The sequence below is a fragment of the Sphaeramia orbicularis genome, chromosome 5 (assembly GCF_902148855.1).
Source record: "Sphaeramia orbicularis chromosome 5, fSphaOr1.1, whole genome shotgun sequence".
NCBI lineage: Eukaryota > Metazoa > Chordata > Actinopteri > Kurtiformes > Apogonidae > Sphaeramia > Sphaeramia orbicularis.
Window position 1 is genome coordinate 29,004,487 of NC_043961.1, and position 22,651 is coordinate 29,027,137.

Here is a 22,651-nt window from a genome sequence, read left to right on the forward strand (position 1 = left end):
CAGGTAGTTGAGGAAGAGCAGTCAAGTGCGGATACACAGGACTCCTCTTCGGCCAGTCAGCACATACGTTTTTGAGAAGGTAACAAAATAGATGTTAAGGAAACAGTGAAAGAAGTGCTTGGTGGCCCAGAAGTATCACAGCAATATAAAAGCCGCAACACAACACAATAAGCCACAACACTACATGATTAGTCACAACACAATTAACCACAACACAATAAGTCATAACGGAAGTTATCCCACGACGGAAACGGGTGGTGACAGGAGTGGACTCTGTGATTAACTAAGTAAATCATTCATAAGTTTTAAATGATTGCTGTCGCTAATGAACAGTGTTGATCCTTACCTCTGTAATTCTGTATTTTGCCATCTAGCCTCGGGCTATTATTATAATTTTACAGTTAATTGTTAGCAATGTACTTAGCAGCATTAGCGAGCACCGCTGTGGAGCGAACCCAATGACAGTAGGGCTTACAGGCTCATACCAGATGTGGATGATATCATCATAATATGCTCTGATGTAACTAACGTTACTTGTCTCAAACTGTGCAAATAAAGAAAACTGAATGTACGCTTACAGTATTCTTCAGTTTCATTTTCTCCTTGCTGTAACTACAGCCTACCAGCCAGCTGTTATCTGATTAAGCCTATGCTTCATTTATCCTACAGATAAATATGTACTGTTGGACATGAACTTGTATGTGCATCCACTTTCTGTGGTTTGTGTGGCAAGAATATCAAATTCTTAAATTAAGTTGAAAAGTATGGCACAAGTGAAGGGAATGTTTTACCTATATATAAGGATTAGCAATGCTGTTGTATAATCTTCATGACATTTGATTGTGTATTTGATTTATTTGATCCGGGAAATACAGGAAAAAGTGTGCTGTCCACATTCCGAGAATTCCAGGCATTAAAAAAGAAGGAAAGACAATCATTTTTCAAGAAGAAAAAAGAACCTCTGAATAAAAAACATGTGATGGTAACTTCTTTTTGCTGATGTAGACTGACCATTGTGAGGGTGGTCCAGTCTGTCATGTACTTGTGCTGTGTCAGTGATCCTGTTTACAGCATATTTCTATGTTTCTATGTAGACCCTAACCCTGAGAGAGGACTGGTGCTACCACTTGCAGTGCACCCAGGGGTGGATGCTGAGCAACTGTGTAAAGCTGCTGAACAAAAAATGAGGGACTTTAACCAAAATTTACAAGCTAGTCCCTACTGTCTTCTTTAACCTGATGGCACAAAGATAGTTAATATTCCTGGGACAGACACGCCCTTCACTCTCCAAGCACACAGGATGCACTCAGGAAAGCACATCGAAGGATTAAAGTATATGTACAGTTAAAGATTTCTATTGTAAGTCATTCTGCATTTAATTACCAAACAAGAACATCATGCTCTCTTAAACTGATAAGTAACTAAAGTATATTCTTTTTTGTCTGTTATATTTTACTGCTCAGGACATCCAGAACATGTACAGTATCTTAAATATACATACAATTATCTATTGGTTTAAACTCTATAACAGACCTCTGAATAACTTAATTATATTGGTAAAGTATAAATATATTGGTAAAGTGTTTGTCTTTGTTACATGTTTTAATTCTTAATTTTTTTTTTGTTTCTTGCATGAAACAATTATGAGGCCAAAAACTTATGCACCTATGATGACAAAAAAAAAAAAAGAAAAACACCACCACATCAAATGAGTAACAGATTTATTTATATACAAAACTGTTTACAGCAAGATTTCTGAATTAACATTGATCTACACAAGAATTTTGGTGTTCAGGTGCAAAACACCAGCTCTGCCTGTGGGATCAAGTAAACAGAAGGGGGGAAAAAAAAAAAAAAAACTTTAAGAGCACCTTGAGTGATGAAGGAAAGCAGATAAGGAAGTCTGAAGAACTGTAAGGCACAAGACACAGCATCACCAGCTTCTATTCAACCATCATCAATCATCCATCAATCAACTACTTATCCAGCAAAGCACTTAATAATAAAAAAAGGTACAGTTACCCACTAGAGGTAGAATGGGAATTATAAGGGAAAATTCAGGCTATCATCTGTTTGTAAGGCTATAGGCACTAAGAAAAACAAGTGAAAAAGGATCTTATGTATCTGACAGTGACAATTCAAGTCCACAATGAGAGTTTAATGGGCTGCATGTCTACAAGAACCAACCAATCAAAACCAAAAATTCACATATTATTAATCTACTAAAGTGGCCTGAAGGCAATTAATTTGGCATTTTAAATGTTAAAATGCAATTTAATGAATTGTAACATAGTTACTATGCACTAGTGATTGCAGTCTCTACTAATAGTATTGAAGGGGGTGAAAACCAGTGTCATTCAAGATATACCAAGAATTTTCAAACCAATTAAGAGTCTATTTATGTTGTATATAAAGGGCATAATTAGTAAATACAAAATATATATTCCAATCTATACTGAATTTGTCTAAAGGATTTGTCTATAACAGCTTTATACAATCAATGAGGAGAAAATGAACTGCGGAAGTGATGTGAGAACACTAATCTGCTTAGCTAAGGAAGCAGCACAAAGAAAATGTGCTAATGCATTAAATACACATATGGTCCATTTTCTCCCTCATGGAATAACGGCTCAGGAACTCATAAGTAAGTTACCTGAAGAGTTGATATAAAATGACAGTGAAAATACCTGTGAGCCAACAGTGAAATTTCTCATATGAAATCTCAATCTAGTGTTAAATACAATTCACCATTTGTGAGAAACAGATTGATGTCATTTTAACTCCACATTTGAATCAATGTGGACTATGACTTTTCATCACTGTCAAAAAAATGACCCGCTGAAATAATACACCAGTCCTCAATGTATATTAGCTATAAGCCCCTGATATCTTCAACTTTAGGATTTACATCTGGTTACTAACATAATAATGAAAGATTTAATACAATTCATTTGGACAAATGTGTTTTTCAAACTATTTTTTGAGCATTTGGTATAAAACCAAAATGATGAATATGTTTTGTCATAGTTGACATTAATATTTCAAGAAAATGTTAATCAGAGGTGTGACTCTTAAACAAAGATGATTCCCTGTCTTAGAAACTTTTCCATATAGTTATACTTAATGACATAGTTTATCAACTGCCTGGGAAGAGGCCTTTCTATGTAAATAAATCTGCTATCAGAGTGGAGCAGAAAGTTTCCACTGCAGCATCTGGGTGTCCGTCGGGTCACGATTGGCATGCTGGTGACACTGTGCCTACTGTCTCCAGCAAATGAGCTTACTGATGTCCTGGATATGCATTTACATCACAGCACACTTCTTCTCCTCTTGGGGTGCATTTCCATCTGCTTTTTCCATCTCCAAAATAATTCGTTTGAAAACCTCCACGGCAGTCTGCATTAAAAGCACAACGTCGGCAAAGCATGAGTGGTTTGTCAGAACTGAATGTGTAATACTTGGAATATGGTACCAAAGCCATGCAAAGGGATATTCATCCTTACCTCATTCTCCTTGGCTGAGGACTCGATAAAAGCAGCACCCCAGGAATCAGCAAGTTTCTTTCCCTCGTCTGGCTTGATAACCCTGAGAAAAAAAGATAACACAGGAATGTGCTTAATTGAAAAATAAACTCATTTTCTATTTCAGTAAATCTACTGTACACACTATGCCCAAGGATTTTTAATGACCGTTTGAGATAAAAACAGTTCAGCATGTTGGTTAGTTTACTATATGATATTTCAGTTATTATATAATTTAAGAATAAAAAGTAATTTTTTAAAATAGTACAAACAGATGACATTTATATTCAAAGACTAACCATCATCTTACCTTTCCATGTGAAGGTCTTTTTTATTCCCAACAAGGACAGTAGGAACCCTAATAAATAAAACAAATTCTACTGTAAAACTAATCAACTTGAAAAATTTGATTTTTGCATGGGTATTACTTAAAGCATTTAAGAAAACTTACTGGATCTTCCCAACCATGTCTAGCAGCTTATCATGTAGAGCCTTCACAACTTCAAAACTGGGCAGAGACAGATCACAATACTTTTAGGTATAATAATCATATATGGAACATTAGTCATTAGTACGCAATATATATTCTGTGAGAGAGGCCAAGACGCACTACAACTGACTGGCATTAATAATTACCAATGTTTGATTAAATCATTATGCAAGAAAATGTCTGTCGAAAAGAAGCCACTCTTGCATTCAAGTTACAATAAAACCCACAAGCCTTGGAGCTCTTCAGTGTTAATCCAATACTAACGGTGTAATGTGGTTATGATTCTTAACTCATTATAATATACCTGGTGAAGTAAACCTCATCTAAATCACCATGCTACTATCAATTGTTAGACATGATATTTTTATGAAGAATGTTTCCAGACAGTTTGACCGCTTTATGTAATCACATCAAACTCCAGCAGTCTGGTCCACAGAGTGATCCAAGGAGGGTTCATACCTACAGATTTGGTTCAGATCAAATTGGAAAGCTTGGACCATATGAGGTTGGTGTGAAAGTGCTCTAAGACTTCAGAATGTTTGTGTCATTAATAGAGATGCAAAACATAATGTCCCACTCACCTTTTTATGGAGGTCACTGAATAGACAAGGACATATCCATGGATATCCATTGAGTGGGATTGTGGAAAAATTGAGTACTCATCCTATATAGAAAGGAGATGCATTATAATCATTTATCCACATTACATTATAGAATTTTACCAAATTGCAACACCAAATAAAGTTGGACATGCATAAAAAAATGACTTTCTAAAACCTGACTTCTTGTCAAAATACCAGCAAAAACCTAGGTTCTTAGAAGGCCCCACAAAAAGAGCCAACAAGGCACCAGCATTAGCAATGCCTCTGGACTAAAACTGAAACCGTTTTGATGGAAAAGAGACAACTATATGATCTGAGACATCACGTTTTCATAAAGAAAAAAAAAACAAGGTGTTACATCAGTGGAAGGACAAAGTTAGACAAACAACTTACTTGTCCAGCTGTATCAACCAATTGAAGATTGAAGTCTTGACCATTCACACAGACCATTTTGTTAAAGGCTGTGAACAGAAATATTTTATTGCATTAACCTAAATCTATTGTATTTTTCTTGTATCTGTTATATCTGCCAACCATCTACTAAAAGGACACTTACTGTTTTCGATGGTGGGGTCATAGGAGTCCACAAATTGTCCTTCCACAAACTGTATTGTAAGAGATGACTTTCCTATTAAGGGCAAACATAAAAAGCAGTATTACTACTATTCTGGTGCTGAAATTAAATGGTAGTTTTAACTTAAAGCCTGTTAATAAAGCACTTCACAAAACAGTTTCAACAGTAACACTACATGTCATTACTGATCACCAATATTTCAGCCAAATCAATCCACTGTTAGATTTAGTAACATGAATGAAATTTCAGCTGTAATACACGGTGAAAGTGTTTGTTTTATCTATAACTTGAGTAGGGTTATTTAGGTTATTTGTCACTTTTAGGAGCTAAAATTGGTATCATATATGATTCTGCTAGAGGAACAGGTGCAAGGAAAGACAAAGTGATATATATACAAATTTTCTCATTAGGCCCTTTCCACAGCAGCAACTTTGAGCATTACCCTGAACTTTCAAAAGCCCTGGGGCATTTGCACCGAAAATTACCCGTGTAAATAACTTTTCCCCAGCCCCGAACTTTCCCCGAAGAAGTTCCTGGTAGGGAGGTAGTACTTTTCAGATTACCAGGAACTTTTAGGGGTGGGGCTGTGTGCTGGAGAACGCTGAGTGGTGGACTACACTCACAGCGTTTCCGCATTCCGTTCACTGGCCACTATTTAATTCATTCTTTATTTAATTTCCACAAGCTCTGTATTGTGATAATTCGGAAAATGGACCAAAAGAGAAGCTACGATAAGTGGACAGACGAAAAGGTCCAGGCTCTTTTGAGCATTTTTATGGAGGAGGAAATTCAGATGGACTTTGAATCACCGACATGAAACGAGCAAGGTTCGATTAAGAGCTGTAGGAGCCAAATGTAAGACACAAGCCTAAAGAAATATGAGAAAAGAAGAAGAAACTTATGCAGGATTAAAAGAAACTAATGGACCACAATGGTCGCAGCGGATCCAAACAAACCAATGGTATGAATATGACAGAAATATTCACAGTTTAGTTGGTTCCATGCTGTAACAGTAGTCAGCGGCACATCAGCTGTTTAGTCAAAAGTCCGGTTAACCTAATCCAACTGGTCAACAGTCTGATGCTAAACCTAAATCAGACAACTGGATGTATTCATGTTGTCGCCATGAGTGGAACACTGATTTATTCTTTATGTACTGTGATTTCCACCTGAAATGGACCGGACGGACTCGCCTCTTTTTCCAAACCTGTGGCTCGTTTGTGCCCTGGTCCATCGTCTCCTGCTGTTTACAGTGGCCCAAGTAAGACATGTCACATCACAGTAGTAGGAATCTGTCATCATGTGTTCTGTTATTCATTTTAGCATTTTTATTACTTTCATGTAGGACAGCGAAAAAGGGACTGGGATCATGGAGTTCCAGACCAGCTGTCATGGACTAGCTGGTCCACATACTGGTCCAGGAGCCCAAACCTTTCACACGTTTATTTCCCTTTTAATCTCAAGGCACCTTTTTTTTTGCACCTTTTGTTTTGTTTCAATTTTTAATAAAAAAAAAAAAAAATCTAACCTAATACTGTTTATTCATTTGCAAGGCATCAAAATATGAGTATAAGTACTTTTATAAGTAATATGCAGTCGAATTAAATGCAGGCATTTGAGTAAATCTGTATGACTTTAGGGTTGAACCAGGACTATATCTATAAAACAACACAAATGAAAAAGAACCATCCATCACACTTAAAATTAGATGTGATTTAGTTTAAGGAATGAGAAGTTGAAAATACATGTTCTACCATTTTTAAATAGAAATTAAGGATATGTAAGGATGGTTAACTTCATTTAAAATGTATTCCAGATGGATTAAGCGATTCAACAACCAGAAAAATGTTAAACCCAAACTCTCCACTTAAAGTACTGTGCCATTTTATTGTGCTAGAGCTTAGTTTGTGAATGTACATGAACTGTACTGCAGTTTCTTTTACTGCTCCCTCATACATCAACCTGATTTGAATAAATTACCCTGAACTTTGGGGTGAGGTGGAAACGCAATTACCAGGAATTCTTTTACCCAAATAAGTTCCTGGTAATAAAGTTCCTGGGTTTTTGGTGGAAAAGGGCCTATTTTGAGTAATTTACATCAAGACCTCTACTTTTCATTTCCCTAGAAACTTCATAATTAATCTTTATATTAATGAGGCACACTTTGATTTTGGTGCTACCACAGGGTTTTTCTTATCACTCCAAGGCATATGTGCAGCACCCAGGTCATGTCGATCACCAGCTACACCAAAATAAAATCAATGTGGAGCTCATTATATCCCACATCACTCGAAGCTTGTAACTATATGTATGTGAAATATGTGTAGGACTTCTAGTCTTACAATTTGAATATACGTTTTGTCTACAAGTAGGCTACTGAGTTTTTGCTGTTTTACTTAAATGACATCTGGATTCCAACATTGTCCCTACGTTCTGGAGACCCTTACGTACACAAGTGAGATCTCTGGGAGTTGACATGAAAAAAATCTTACACTGTTAACGGAAGTCTAAAAATTCCACATTTTTGGATCGTTATTGTTAATACCATGTCCATGTACAAAAGCAACAGCAGATAGTGTCTGTTGCATCTAAGCTCCATAATGGTAGGAAAAAGCCTGAATCAAAACCAAGCTGCTTAAAAAAACTGGTAAAAGAGAGAGTGATTGGATAAATGCTTTCTAACAACTTTAACATTCTCAAACAGAGAACACCTCACGCAAAACCCTTTGAAAACAAAGAAAAAATGTATCAGAACACATCTTATTTAATGACTATGATAGGCGTCTAGATACAGTCTGTGATCAAAAGTTTGTAGTAATGCAGCACAGCTATAATTTAACAACAATCACTGATGAGTCGACGACTTCTGTGTAACACCATAAAGCTTATTTATCAGTACGTAAATGATAAAAAGTCAAGTTTGGTTAGATCACTGTGCTTAGGCTATATGTTGAAAACACAACTTTCGTTTAGTATGGGACTCACATAACACTTTCCACTGAGCCGTACCGACTGAGTTAACTTTATTTTCGCAGGACATGTTGGAGGTTGTAACATATGGTTGAAGCTGTACACAAAAATGTTATTAATTTCAGCGTAATTTAGAGACGAATTACTCGACAAAATGTTACACAAAGAACGAACAAAGGTATGTTGCCGTTAGTGGTGTCAGCCTTATTCACTCACAAGGAAAACAAAGCCAGGACGTTAGCCTGTTAGCAGCTAGCCAACTACTGTTAGCCGAGCACGAGCCGTGTGCTTTACTCACCTACAGACCTGTATCCTATCACAGCAATTTTTCGATGCTTTGGTTGAGGCATTGTAGTGACTGACGACGTTCAATACGTTTAGAAATTCTAGTACGCCACCTAGTTTTAGTATCAAAACAAACTTTTATCACCACATTCGTCTCGTGTCACGTGACAACAACAAACTTTTCGGAGTCGCCGCTCGAGCTCTCCGCTGGGCCTCGAGTTGGAACTTCAGAGTTTCACCACACCAAGTACACTCTGTACTTATCCTTAAAACACGTCTCCTTCCGTGTGTGATATCCGAGCCGACGTCGATCGATAGTTGATACGAATATATATTTGTCGTTTAAACTGAAGATTTAAACAAAAAGCGTGTTCTACGCGCTTACGAACCGCAAGTCAAACTGACGGAAATTGTCATTGTGTAAGCGCACCGTCGTAAAACACCCGATACGTCAGAGCAAACACAAACGTGCATTCAGGCCAATTTGTACAGTAGAGGTCAGTCTTTTTCACCCTCCTGCGACGTTTCCAGAGTGACCTTCAGGTGACAATCCACGGCCAAAATCTATAGCATTTCATATGAACCACTTCCCTGATTGAGACTTCATTTAAATATCAACAACTGTATTTGGTGGCAACAGTTTGTTCAGATCCCTACAATGTGGGACATATTACCAATACTACGAAGTACATTTAAACTTAAGTGTTGCCATAATGACGATCTAGCTCAGAAAATAGACACACAAAGCAGAGTAACTTGGCTACATTTTAATTCTTCAACATGAGCCCACATTTTATTTGAACACAACATTCCAAACTCCAACGTCTGGAGAATAAAGCAAAGTAGGAAATAACTAAAGTTTAAGTTTTTAAAAAATTGATTTATATTTGTGTCAAAGACTTCCAGTTGCATCTATAAGCTGTGGTATGTAATTGTATGAATTACTACTTATAATTGGCAGAGTATGTATCCACTATAACTTTACCTTAAGTTACAATAAGTTTATTTTTGCATCACATAATTATAGATCACACTGATCAATGAGGAACAGAGCACTAAAATTCACATTTTCTTGCACAGATTTTCTGAAATTGAATTTATGATACATTTGCATGTAAATCTGAAAAGTATCATGGTGACCCTTCAAAATCAAAATGCTGGACATTATCTCAATATATCCCACACAAAGCTAGACACCCGCCAAAGTGGAACAGCACCAAACAAACCCAAATATAAAGTCAACTGAATGTAGTTTATGTATAAAAATGGTAAGAATGACAATACTACACAGATGGTGTGAGTAGGAGAGGGTGATTATTCTCCAAAGTGCTATGCTCAGACAAAAGAACAACTAGCAAAGAAGTGCCATTTCAGTGTGACAGGTCAGGAAGACAACCAGGCTGCATATCTGTTGTAATACATATCTTCATCTTCCACTTGTACTGATGTTTGTGTCATTTGTTTGTTGTCCATCAAATTTAACTGGTTTCCCTCAGTGACAGTCCCTATTCTCATATTCACTTGAAATGTATCCACCCCGACCCACTACATTCAGATTTATGTGTTCATTGTTTTCTGGTTTCACTGCTCCTCTTGGTTTTCATCATCCACAATACCAGTAAACACTAATTGTTGTTTTTGTTTAAGAATTGATATTTAATGTATCTCTTCTTTGCCGTGCTATGGTTTGTTATTTTTAAGTTAATTTTTGTTAGGTTGTTTTTTGTTTTTTCTTGTTTTTGCTTTTGTAGTTGATGTTGCTCAACTTGATGCATAAGACATGTACATGTTTTTGTCTCCCCTACAAAACATTAGGCTCTCAGATCCTACAGTATATTTTTCATGGTTTAAGTATAATCATGGCACATTTCCATTATTTAATTTAATGTAAGGTTACAGACTTATCTTTTAAGATACTATTCACTCCAGTTTTAACAGAAGATCTTCATAAGCTAAACTTGTTCTTTGTCAGGGGTAATCAGTCCAGTTAATTGGGCTTTTCAGTGAAAAGATAGCATTGAAGTGATTCTTTGAAATAACATTGGAAATTAAAAAGAAGCAGTGTATAATTATGTACAGTTAAATTTCTGAATGAAGGATAACAGTCTTGGTACACTGAATACAATGATTTTACTACTTTAATTAATATTTTTTGCTAATTTGATGTCTATAATCTTGAGATCAGATATTGGCTTTAGTAAAGAGACAAATTCCATAATACCCTGTATCTATAGCTAAAGAAAGAAAGAAAAAAGCGACTACGTCCGGAAACTGGACGTGTGATAGGTTTAATTTTTATGCTGCTGTAGCTCAAATCCACTGTAATGAAATTGTACTCGAGTAGTTCAACAAATAAAACTTGAAATTAATGGAGGCACCATCTGTAAGAATAGACTTCACACTGTAAAGAAAGAAAGAAAGAAAGAAAGAAAGAAAGAAAGAAAGAAAGGCGGTGCATTGGAAGAAAAAAAAAAAAAAAAAAAAAAAAAAAAAAATGAATGCAAATTTCTGGCTTTTTAAGGGCGCTGTTGTTGATGAGGAACAACATTTTTGGTCTAACCGGAAATTGTTTAGAGCTGGAGGTAAACGCTACCGGGAGATGCTGCCGTCAAAAACAGGCAGATGAAAATTTAGAATAACCTCATTGAAACAGCTTTGGCAAGGTTAGGAAAAGCACATGCCACTGGGAGAATCAGACATCTTACTACAAGTACTACAATAGTTGCATGTGTGGGTTAAGGCAGATAAAAGTCAGTTCCTTTCTTTATGGAGAACAAGCTACCTTCCTAGCTACCTTTAGCTACTAGCTGCCTAGCAATAGCATTTTGGGAGGCGGTGGGTACCATAGCAACCGTTTCGGAAACATTGGCGGTGGAGGCTTGCTTGCTAAGATAGTTGAGGCTAACGGCGGTTTGTTATGCTAGCGTTCAACAAGACGTCGGAGAAACTTGAAATTCCAGTGAAGCTTCAATCGGCCTCTTAACGTCACATGTCAATGTTGTTGAACGTTACCTTTTTGTCCATATCGATAGCAGATAGCTGTAACTTTGTTTGTGCTATTTAGTAAGCTGTCAAGGATGGTAAAGTGCTGTAACGTTACCAGTGTTGACTTTAGCTAACGGTTATTTCCATCACATGCAGGAGGCTAACGTTAGCCAGCAAGGCCGATCCGTAAACTTGATCTGCTAAACGCTACCGTTATGTAAACGTTGGCATCGTTTCTTTTAAGACTTCATAGTCTTTTATCAGAGGAAGTTATTTTAACCGTGTTGTCATGAGTGAACCTGGTCATTTAGTCACCTGATCTGTGTCTGCTAAGGTTAGAGTTGGTGCTAACTTGCTAGTTAATGATTCTCTGTCAACCTCTATTTATTCATTGTCAACACATTAAATGTTAGCAAAAGACACTTAAATATGTATTCACCATAAGGTAACAATTACTCAAACATTGCTGCAAATATTGACAAATTAGCTAACAATCACGCTAGATTTGAATATTATCTTATTCCCGTACCCCCAAAAGTTTTACCTGTATTCCATGAGTGAAACTGGTTTTAAGCGAACCATGTTTTATATTGCATTTGTATTTAACCCAAATAAGGTCAAAATGGGCCTCTACCCGTAATTAGTGTTTTATTGTTATTGTGTGCTGTCGACAGGTGATCGTGCTGAAATATTTATAAAAAAAAAAAAAAAAAAGTGCGTGTGTTCATATATGTCAACAAGCTGATTGAAATGTTCCTTTACATTACAGTATTCATCTTAAACTAGTATGGATGGGGATGACTGCAATGGCCGGTCTTACTTGTCAGGTAGGAAAGTGTTCACTTACTTTCAAAGACTGACATAGTGTTAAACTTATGTTTTTATTTATTTTTATTCTATTTTTTCTTGGTTGCAGGAAGTGGAGACTCCTCAATGGAAAGAGATTTTTCAGGGGCCCTTGGAGGCCCAACAGTGAGCACCCCAAATAGCAAGGAAGCCTCTCCTACCCGCTCCCTCAGTGGTAAATTTTAAAATTAATGTGGATCACACAAAACTGACTAATATGTAAATGGTCATGAACAATAAAATTAGCATTTTGGTTACGTACACAATTGCAAATGTTAAAACAAACAAAATGAGTCTTTTTGTGCTAAATTGGTCCATACAAATTTAACCTAGAATGGAAAGTTGAGCAAAGATAAATAACACCTGTTGACTGTTTGAACTTTTTCTTTGTACATTTGGATTACTGCATTGTCCATTTGCAGTCCTACACAAGATGGCAAAGCTTGTATTTCTGTGCCTACATGAAATGTTAATCTGTAGAAAATCTAAATCAGTTTCCCAAAGAAACTAAGTCATAATCTGAATCTTTTCTTATTAGGATTAAGGAGAACTTTGTTCTTTTTTCTAACTCACGAAATGCAGAAATAACACGACATAATGTAATAAAAGGAAAATTACGCATCACAGATTATGAGAGAAATCACAATAGATAGGCCTTTTTGTTTGTACATAAAAATCATAAAAGTGCTCTAGCATTTTCATAATATTAACATATATAGTAGTGTTAATGGCTGGTAAAACATCATCTTATCAGAAAACAGTAGAGGTGATGTGTTTACTGATGGAGCATTACTTAAATCAAATATAATTAGAAAGTTTACATATAATCCCATATTGAAACCCTCATTTGAAACTCTTCCTCACTGATTTTGTAACACATTTGTTGTCAGATTATATCACTCAAGGCCACACAAGGCACCTCTTTATGTTTGCTCTCCTGGCTGTATAGCCAACTCCATTAAAGTGGAGCTGTACAGTGATGAAGACCCGGGTCGCAGTACTGAGGATGAAAGAGGTGAGCGAGTAGAGGAAGGAGGTCCAGAGCAGGGATCTGAGGCTGTTGGATGCTACAGGGAGCTTCCCAATCCTGAAACCATGCCAACAGGAGCCACCAGACTGCCAAATGGAAAGCTCAAGTGTGACGTCTGTGGAATGATCTGCATTGGGCCTAATGTTCTCATGGTGCACAAACGCAGTCATACAGGTGACTGATTAGTAAAGTGTAGAGAAATCCTCTCTATACGGACACACATCCTGGATTTTGGCTTGTTATTGGAATAGGACTTTTGTGTAAAATACACATGAACCAAGAATACATACATTCCTATAATGATTTCTGAAAATACTTAACTAAATAATCTACATTCAGCCCCTGAAGTACAATTTTCTGCAGACCTTGTGCTAAACATCTGATAGTGGTTATTAATCAGAACATGAAGCATGTATTAATCAGGACATATTCTCAATATTCAAGGCAGTAAGATGCCTGTTGAGCAATGTCGTTGAAGTGTGTTCCTATTTTGTTTGTTCCATACACAGTGATGGAGGTGTGTCCTGGTGTCTCAGGTCATATTTTGGTGTTACACTAATTGACACTTGATACTAGTGTGCCAGCAGTCATACCAATGCAGCAACAAGGGCGTTGAGGAAGAGACGTGCTCGCCATGCATGAACATGGCATGGATGCACAATAAATACTTAAAAATTATTGTGCATGTGATTGGAAAAATACTCAAATTGTTTTTATAAGTTAATTCACAGGAAGCTTTTATTTACAGTATTAAAACTACTGTTATAAATAACATTTACAAAAGAAATAATGAATCAACAGTTAAATGGATGCTTTAGATTGAAGGAAATCACCAGACACTGAAGGTACTGTTAAGGAAGTTTGCTTGACATGTTTAATATATTCACAGGTGAACGACCATTCCAGTGTAATCAGTGTGGCGCCTCATTCACTCAGAAGGGTAATCTTCTTCGCCACATCAAGTTGCACTCAGGGGAGAAGCCCTTTAAATGTCCCTTCTGTAGTTATGCCTGCCGAAGACGAGACGCACTTACTGGCCACCTTCGAACTCATGCTGGTAGGAGACCTTGAACACTGATTTTGTTGTTTTTTAAAATGTGCATTAATTGAGCCAGGTTGTAAGATCTGTGATGATGTCAATCACTCCCTCCAGTGTCATCTCCAACTGTGGGGAAGCCGTATAAATGCAGTTACTGTGGACGTAGCTATAAGCAGCAGAGCACCCTGGAGGAGCACCGTGAGCGCTGCCATAGCTACTTACAGAGCCTCGAGTCACAACAAGCAACCAATGCTCAGAGTCAAGGTATGTTTATTGTAACATTTGTGAAGAATAAATGTCAGAGACAGACATCTTTTATCATAGTACGGTACTGTAAATTATCATTTCCAAAGGGATCATAGCGTCATCACAAGTGGAGATGTAGTATACCCTCATTGATAATAGAGATATTTAGGCTTTCCCTATCCTAGGTATTCCCTAATGTGTTTCAGATTTTGATTAAAAATAAAACATAAATGCTGTCCTTTGACACAAGTATATAACTCTCGTGATGTGTGCCCTGTGCAGGAGAGGAGATGAGAGAGCTAGAGTTTATACCAGACTCTCTACTGCAACCCTCCTCAGATAAGATGGCATTTATTGATCGGCTCGCCAACAGCATCACCAAACGCAAAAGATCCACACCACAAAAATTTGTAGGTGAGCATTTGGTCTTAATGTGGACAGGTTGAGGAAACTGAAAGCAGCATCACCAATTAAACAACACTGCATACAATATTTTTTGTCACAGTAATTCAATGAGCAGCTTTCCTTGTTCTACCTATTCAAAGTGTTATGATTTGCCATAGCTGCAAACTAAATATAAAAGTGAATCATAAATGTATTTGTAGTTTCCCTTTTGGATTTTTTTTCTGGCAGTTGCAATAATGAATATCTGATAATTAATGGTGTCCAAAGGACTGTTGATCAGTCATCAACCTTTTTATGTAAAAGGCCACCATTAAATCAGGTGAAGTAGTTTTACTCCAACTTGTATAGCCTGCATTTCTTTTCATCATACTATTTCTTAGAGAAGAAGATTTGCTCACCCTCAGCCAACAAGTATAAGGTAATATATTTTATGACCATAGTTGTATACTTGACAATACTACCTATGTATTTGTTGGAAGTACAAGATACTTGTTCATTGTTTTTTGTTTTTTTTTTAGTTCCAATTGAAGCACTGGCCTCTCTAGTATTTTAGAAAAAAAAAAAAAGATAATTAGGCAGCTTGGGCAAAGAGTAAACATGATGCTCCTTTCAAACACAAGCCTTCATTTTATTTTGTGCCTAAAAACCTTCACATCGACCATCAGCTTTGATAGTATAGTATGATAAAATATTTTTTTTCCTGTCACAGGACAGAAGCACATTCGCCTCAACCTTGCAGATGCACCTTATGAGCTCAGTACTGGTTTAGACAAAGATGGCGAGATGCACCCTGGGGACCTTGAAGCCCCACACTTTGCTGGTCTGGGAGGAGAATATACCAGTGTAGCAGGTAATGGAGGAGGGATATCAGACACACTGAGGCCTCTTCACCTTCCCTCCACTCACCCTTCATGCTTAACTGAACTCAGACCAGTCCACAGCTCTGCTCACACCCCTGTTGCTCTCGGCCCGAGGCTGGATTGCACAGGGATGGGAGCTGGAGCTGTTGGGGGACGTGAAGCTGCAGAAGGTCATGAAGACCTTCCAGCTGGTCGGTGTCATGCACCTTCGCCTAGCAATGGTTGCCAGGACTCGACGGACACAGAAAGTATGCCAGATGAGCCGTGCAACAGCACTGCTCCAACTGTACCTGTGCACAGTAACAATAACAATAGCCATCATCTCCTCCACTCCAACAACAACCCAGCGCCTCCTCCCATTGCACATCACAGGAGTCGAGACCGACATAGCCCAAGCCACGCCAAAGACAGGGAGGTGGAGAGAGAGGATGGAGGCCACCCAGCACCGCCACCTGCTGCACATGCTCCGACTCCAAGCTCACCCACAGCACCCTCCTCTACCTCCAGGGAGGCTCTTCGTGTGGTGGATGGGGAGGGGCGAGCTGTGCGTTCTTTCCGCTGTGAGCATTGCCGGGTGCTTTTCCTGGACCACGTCATGTTTACCATCCACATGGGCTGTCACGGTTTTCGCCAGCCTTTTGAGTGTAACATCTGTGGCCACCGCAGCCAGGACCGTTATGAATTTTCTTCACACATCGTTCGCGGAGAGCACATCATTGACTGAGGATAGAGGTGGAGGACTCATTTCACCTCCAGTTACTTTGACACTGAGATGAGGACCTGGCTGGGTTTGGTCTGCACAGGAGTTAGTGGTACTGGTATGGTTAGTTTGTACCGGTGTAAAAGAAGAGCTATTATTTATGTTCCTAAAATTATTATCGTCATACAATACTTTTGAAAGCACTTTGAAAAATGAGACGATTTGAAAATGCACTTTAAGTTAAATATATCCACATAGATGATGAGCCAATGCACTTTTTCATCCCTAAATGTGCCTTGCTCTAAAATACAGAATTTGCACCTGATGAACAAGTATTTTAGACAGTTCTGACTGTTGTCCATTACCCCAAATGCTTACTGTCTTGTGCACTTTACACCATGATGAAAAAAACAAACATGCAGAGGATGTAATGGGATATGTAAATATTTTACTGCCTTCTAAAAGCACCTTTACAAATTAATTATTCCCTTGACAAATACTAAATTTCTCAAAGTTACTCTGTCATGTGGGTTATTGTGTGCAATGGATGGCTTTTTATCAAGCTTAGGGGAATCCAGACCAAACTCAGAAGCCAGGTCCAAGTCAAGCAGGTGTGTTTAAGTTTTCCATGAATTAGAAATGCACTTTTTGTTTTCAATGGGGATGGGTTGACAGATCTGATTGAGTTTATCTATGTGAGAATGTTAGTGATCCTTCATCATTTTCTTTCTTTCTTTTTTGTCTTTAGTGGAAGTTGGTTGAATAAGTAAAAATGAAGGCCTTTATTTGTGTGAATGCTGTGTGGAGCAGCGTATGAAATGTTTTTCCTTTTCTATGATGGCTTTTGTTGCACTGATAACCTGCCAGAATATTATGATTATTATATTAAAATATTTTGTAGAATACATTAATGATCTGCACATTTCTCTCAGAGTTTGGGAAAAGGTGATGTTTCTCTCACTAGAAAGAGGTGTGAGTATCACTGCCACAATTTTAGAGATTACTGAAGAGAGTTGGGTCTTTTGTAAGTCCTTTCATAATGACACTGAAGTGCAAACCATCGACTATCTATTTATTCTCTATTTTAACATGGTTTTGATGTTCTGATGTCATTGTATTGTACGTTTAACTCCCCATTCTCACCTTGTTGACCGAAGGGCATGAGCTACTTGTTGTCAGGTCTTAAAACAGCAGATCTTGATTGGGAGATTTACATTATACAATACGGTTCTGTGGTTGACTTGTAATTTTGCTAAATAATTATTTTCCTACTCAACCAAAATGTCAGATTGATATTTATAAACTTCTGTGCAAAGAAATAATTCAGCTAATTTATCAAAGACTAAATGTGTATGGTATTTAACCCAATGCTGCTAGGATATTAATGAGTGCAGTGTTGAGTGGCAGGTGTCGGCAGTCTTGAAATTTGTGTTATTCAGATATTCGGGTTGTCTTGAATTATTCTTGGTGATACTGTGGAGAAATGTTGTGGCTCAAACAATAGTCAACCTCTGATCCTCATTTAAATATTGAAAGAAGGACAAACTAATTATTTTAGACGCTCTTTGTTAATATTTGACTTGACACACTTTAAGCACATAAGACAATGAGACACACTGTCTAGTCGGCTAACCCATTGTTAAGTCTCATTTATAGACATGGGCAGAAAACCGAGCACTACATTTATGATGATTAAATCATTTTGTAGACATCCTCTGTTTACAGCCTCTTAAAGATGTTTTAGATGAATTGAAATACATGAAGCCTGAAAAATACAAGTCAGAGTGATCAGCTGACTTGACCCCTGTATATGTGTGGTGCTCATGAACACAATTTTTCCTTTTTTTGTCAGATTTGGTATATTTTAGTGAATATTTCTAAGCTATTTCATGAAATGTTAGATTCTTTTGGTTCTGGTGAATGCTGCTTTTCGTAGGTCCTGTCAGGACAAATGGAAACACCATGAATTCTATCAAATGTTGCTATTTATGGACATTTTAGTAATGTGAAAGCTCCCCTGTCCACATAAGCAGACTAAATGTGTGAGAAACTTCAATTATTGTTCCCTACAAAGAGGAATAAACAAGTATCTTATTCCAAGATAGATCACAGTAACTGTGGTTCTAAAAGCACCGAATTATCCCCTTAACTGAGCCAAAGAACCATTGTTTCTTAAGTGGTAAAATAAGAAACTAAAGTAATTTTATATATGTATTTGTTTATAAAATGTGGATATAAGGAAGCAAAATGTATCTATTTTCATGGTCCCGTCAGTTAAATCTTGTAGGTGGTGAAAAAAATTGCCTTGTTTTTACATATTTTACAAAAGATTAAGATGAGCATTTGAGATTTCCAACTTGAAAATAAATGTCATTTAACCTGTATAAAGCATTTACACTTGTTAAGTGAAGCTTTGTTTTTGGCTTTGAGTACTGCAGTGTTCTTTTACCACTATAGAAACAAATGTAAACATGCTAAAAATTTCTCTTCAAAAGACATCATTGAATATTTAAGTAATTTCACTCAATTTCCAAATGATCTTGCCTTAATATAAGACTGTTAGGTCACATTGAGACAGTTTTACTACAGCTTAATTGAAAAGCATTTACAATGTGACTTGAAAGGTTTTTCTTAGGTTTGTGGAAGGCTTAGGTGCTGATGACTTTTTGTTTTATCACTAAAAAATGATGCAGCTCAAAGAAACATACCTGATTTTTAACATCTCAACAAACAATTCCAGTTTCACATATAGCTAATCCTAATTTTGTTTGGATATTTCCAAGAGAAAAAAACTCATCTGGCCCATACGGTATCTTTTCTCTCCAGAGCAGTTGTAATCCAGTTTTTTTTGTTTTGTTTCTTGAGCTTAGGTTCTGTACCTCAACCTGATAGTAGAAAATCCCTGGACTTTGATAGAAACTGTCCAACACCAAAGTTGTCATTAGAAATAAAGAAAAGTGTGTTTTTAGTTTGCATGAGCAGAACATTTGAAACAGCTGTATCTTACACTTTGTTTGACAACCTAAATGTGTAAAAAGGCCCCGGTGTGACTTGCGTAGTAATTGTTTTTGTGCCTTCGGCCTGACTTTTGTCTCAGACGTTGCTTTCTCCTCATTTCAAAGTATCACAAGTAAGGCTTGTTAATTCAATGGCACGACTACATGTTACAGAACATACAAAGACTTCACTTGCAACTGTTTTTGAAAATATTCACCCATGACGTAGTGTTTTTAGAGACACTTATTCAATAACACCGTCCACAGAGCCATCCTAACTTCAAGGACTTTGGTAATGCTGACTGCTAAAAGCCAAAGAAATAACTACAGGAGACATCAAATGAAACTTTAAGACCTAAACCCTCAGCCTGTTGACCTTGTGTAACAAATAAACAAAAAAAAAAGCTCTGCAATTATTGTACATTTGAGTACACATCCGGCATCGACAGAACTAATCTGAAGGGTCAGGCCTGTTTGTCCTCCACACATTTGAGGTCTTGGTTTAGATTTTTCTACATGTGCTTCGAAACTTGATGCATGAACTTCATTAAATAGTGACTTTCTTCAACCTTCAGCCACCTTTCTATTTGAGTCTTAACCAAATGAAAACTGTCAGCTCTAATTCATGGCAGTTCTTTCTCTCTAGCTTTGTGGAATTTTGTGTTTAGATGTTTTCCTCGTTGCAGTTTGTCCCTTTGGGTTTTACCATCTGTTAACCCCTCCAGTCTTTATGCCTGTAAAGGGTCGGATATCGCTTTAAATTACTGCAGAGCCTTTTCAAATGTATCATATGTAATTATGCATTTGTGTAATTTGATCTGAAACTACTGTAAGTTTTGTACTGTAATAAAGTCTATTCCAAATTAAATGTTTCTCTGGCTACACAGCACACAATTATTAACAAGGTGCCTTCAGATATCTCACTTGGTTTGTAGGACCTTGGAGATCTATTTTTTTTTTTTTTTTTAACAATTTTTCTGGAAATTTTTATCAAAGCACTAGTTAAGTATAAATAGTAATACTGTGTATGTGCTCCTGCACAGATTTAGGCCGTATGATTGAATTAGGAGTTATGTTATCCACATTTTCCCAGTAACTCCAAGTATAAAGTAGCTTTTGTCTTAAATCTTAACAGGGACTTCAAACAGAATGGTTTAACTCAAAAATGTTTTACAAGTCAAATTCGCTGTTAAAAGGTAGACAGTCATTTGGGGATGAAAGTTTCAAGTCTAAAATTTAATGCAATGAAATGCTCGTTTGGATGTTAGTGATATTCACCAAAGCATAGATGTCCATTTAGAGCAGCTTTTTTTTTAAACAAAACCTAAACCCTATTTGATGACTTTCAGGGGCTAATATTAATGAAAGACATTTTAGACCTTTTCAAACCTGATAAAGAATGACCTTCACTCATTCAAAGTTTTCTCAAAGACAGTTTATTCTTGTTTACACCATCCTCAAATTCTGCTTTACACAGGCTTTGGAGCTGCTCTTGGTGCACCGGCCTGTAAAACAAAACAGTCTCAGATTAGACATACTGAAAGTGACCACTGTGCATCTAAACCAAACCGATAGTTCTAGCCACACTAAGTGTGAAAAATTAACTTCAACGTTAGAACAACTCTGAATATATGAACAGGTGTAACTATTAGTAATTGCAGCAGTGAAGTGCTCAAGTCAAAGCTCAAATTTTATGTATTACAATAAACAGATTAAGTTAACAGTGAACATAGTGATGCACAAGATACTCACAGTGGGCCTGAATCTGGGTGGTGGGGTGCGGTCCTTCCTGGCCTCACAGGAGCGGTTCCTCACCACTTTACTGTGAATGGCACAGCTGACACAGTAGTGCAGCTTCACGTAGAGTTTGGGCAGAGGGTACACTGCAGAGGAGAAACATTGGACAGAAGAAAAAATGAGGACTTGCAAAGGGGCTCAAATTCCAAAGCAGAAACCTGATTATATGACATGAATAAACAACCAAACTCACCCTCATAGGTACAGGCCTCTGTGATGTCTCTCACAGCAGCCGCCTCCACTATGTTTCTGATGACAAACTTCTTGATGGCCTTGTCCTTGGGAACACAACGGGCACAGTTGGTGCAGCGGATGGGCTGCACATGCCCACGGCCCTTCTTGGCACGACCGTTATTCCTCCTCTTCTTGGTCTGGAAAACAAATACCAGTTACAGCTGCAATACAGTGCGTGAACATTGAGCTTCCACTGTTTAGCAAAGCAATCTCAGGAACTAACCAAAAGATTTATATTCTAAACATTGGTAGGGTGTGTATACACGACCTGTCAACATTAGTATCAACATGCATAATAATTAACTACGAGCTGAACAATGGGTTAATGACGTGAAGTTGAATTCACCTCTTAATTCACGTGTTTAACCAGTTTATCCAGATTTTACGCGTTAGATGACATTAACTTCAAATGAAATGCTACCGCTGCCAGAGGAGGTCAGAACTTGTTAAAACACCATTAGAACGTACGGAGGAAACTACTGTTAATAGATTCTGGAGATGGATTACAGTCACTTCCGGTAAATTTAAGAGTATAATTCTGTTTCCAGTGCTTCGTGTTCTTGTGAATTACACAAACGCGTGTCATGGCAGCCGCGTTTAAACCGGGCGCGAGAGGAAAAAACAACCCCTACATCACCTTATCTTCGCTTTTTAAGGACTATAGTAACAACTGTAAGGCTTACAATCCACGCTCCATTTTACTCCAAATGACTCCATTTTCTTTCTTTTTATCCGTCGCTGGCTCACGGGAACACATGCACAAACCGACTAGCCATGCTAACCGCTAGCTTTAGGCCCAAACTCATTTTTAATCACTACAATTGACATTTAATAACTATTTCGTGTATTACGAATTTGCTATCTAATTAACACATCTAATGGGGGCTAACAGTAGGTGCCTTTCTACTTAAAAAGTCAATATTTTATGTTTTTGTGAAACGAGCAGCGCCGTAACACACTCACCATGTTGCACGGGAAGCTGGAAAGAGGACCGGAAGAGGTTGTACCGCAAGAAGTAGTGCAATTCCGCTCCGCCCTCGAAACCGTTTCAATGAAAAATAAAAGAATCTC

General features: G+C 37.4%; 3 protein-coding genes across 7 annotated transcripts; 1 reads left to right on the forward strand and 2 right to left on the reverse strand.

Moving 5' to 3' along the window:
* Positions 1–1,704: 1,704 nt before the first annotated feature.
* On the reverse strand, positions 1,705–8,877 carry rhebl1 (Ras homolog, mTORC1 binding like 1). Its single transcript, XM_030134028.1, has 8 exons — positions 8,456–8,877; positions 5,170–5,241; positions 5,007–5,074; positions 4,593–4,675; positions 3,973–4,029; positions 3,832–3,879; positions 3,504–3,585; positions 1,705–3,396 (listed from the first exon to the last, which is right to left on the reverse strand). Exons 1-8 carry the CDS (start codon positions 8,505–8,507, stop codon positions 3,304–3,306), a joined length of 555 nt encoding a protein of 184 aa, XP_029989888.1. The 5' UTR covers positions 8,508–8,877; the 3' UTR covers positions 1,705–3,303.
* Positions 8,878–11,010: 2,133 nt separating this feature from the next.
* LOC115419291 (zinc finger protein Eos) lies at positions 11,011–20,417 on the forward strand. 5 transcript variants are annotated; one of them, XM_030133975.1, is made up of 8 exons: positions 11,011–11,105; positions 12,197–12,254; positions 12,344–12,448; positions 13,214–13,477; positions 14,193–14,360; positions 14,457–14,606; positions 14,871–15,002; positions 15,703–20,417. In XM_030133975.1, the coding sequence occupies exons 2-8, from the start codon at positions 12,215–12,217 to the stop codon at positions 16,575–16,577; spliced, it is 1,734 nt and encodes a 577-aa protein (XP_029989835.1). In that variant the 5' UTR covers positions 11,011–11,105; positions 12,197–12,214; the 3' UTR covers positions 16,578–20,417. The 5 variants fall into 5 exon arrangements, with proteins under 5 accessions (XP_029989835.1, XP_029989838.1, XP_029989839.1 ...); XM_030133978.1 differs by having other exon boundaries at positions 13,223–13,477; XM_030133976.1 differs by lacking the exon at positions 11,011–11,105 and adding an exon at positions 11,306–11,761.
* Positions 20,418–20,969: 552 nt separating this feature from the next.
* On the reverse strand, positions 20,970–22,651 carry LOC115419326 (40S ribosomal protein S26). Its single transcript, XM_030134037.1, has 4 exons — positions 22,544–22,651; positions 21,540–21,717; positions 21,302–21,432; positions 20,970–21,054 (listed from the first exon to the last, which is right to left on the reverse strand). The coding sequence occupies exons 1-4, from the start codon at positions 22,544–22,546 to the stop codon at positions 21,019–21,021; spliced, it is 348 nt and encodes a 115-aa protein (XP_029989897.1). The 5' UTR covers positions 22,547–22,651; the 3' UTR covers positions 20,970–21,018.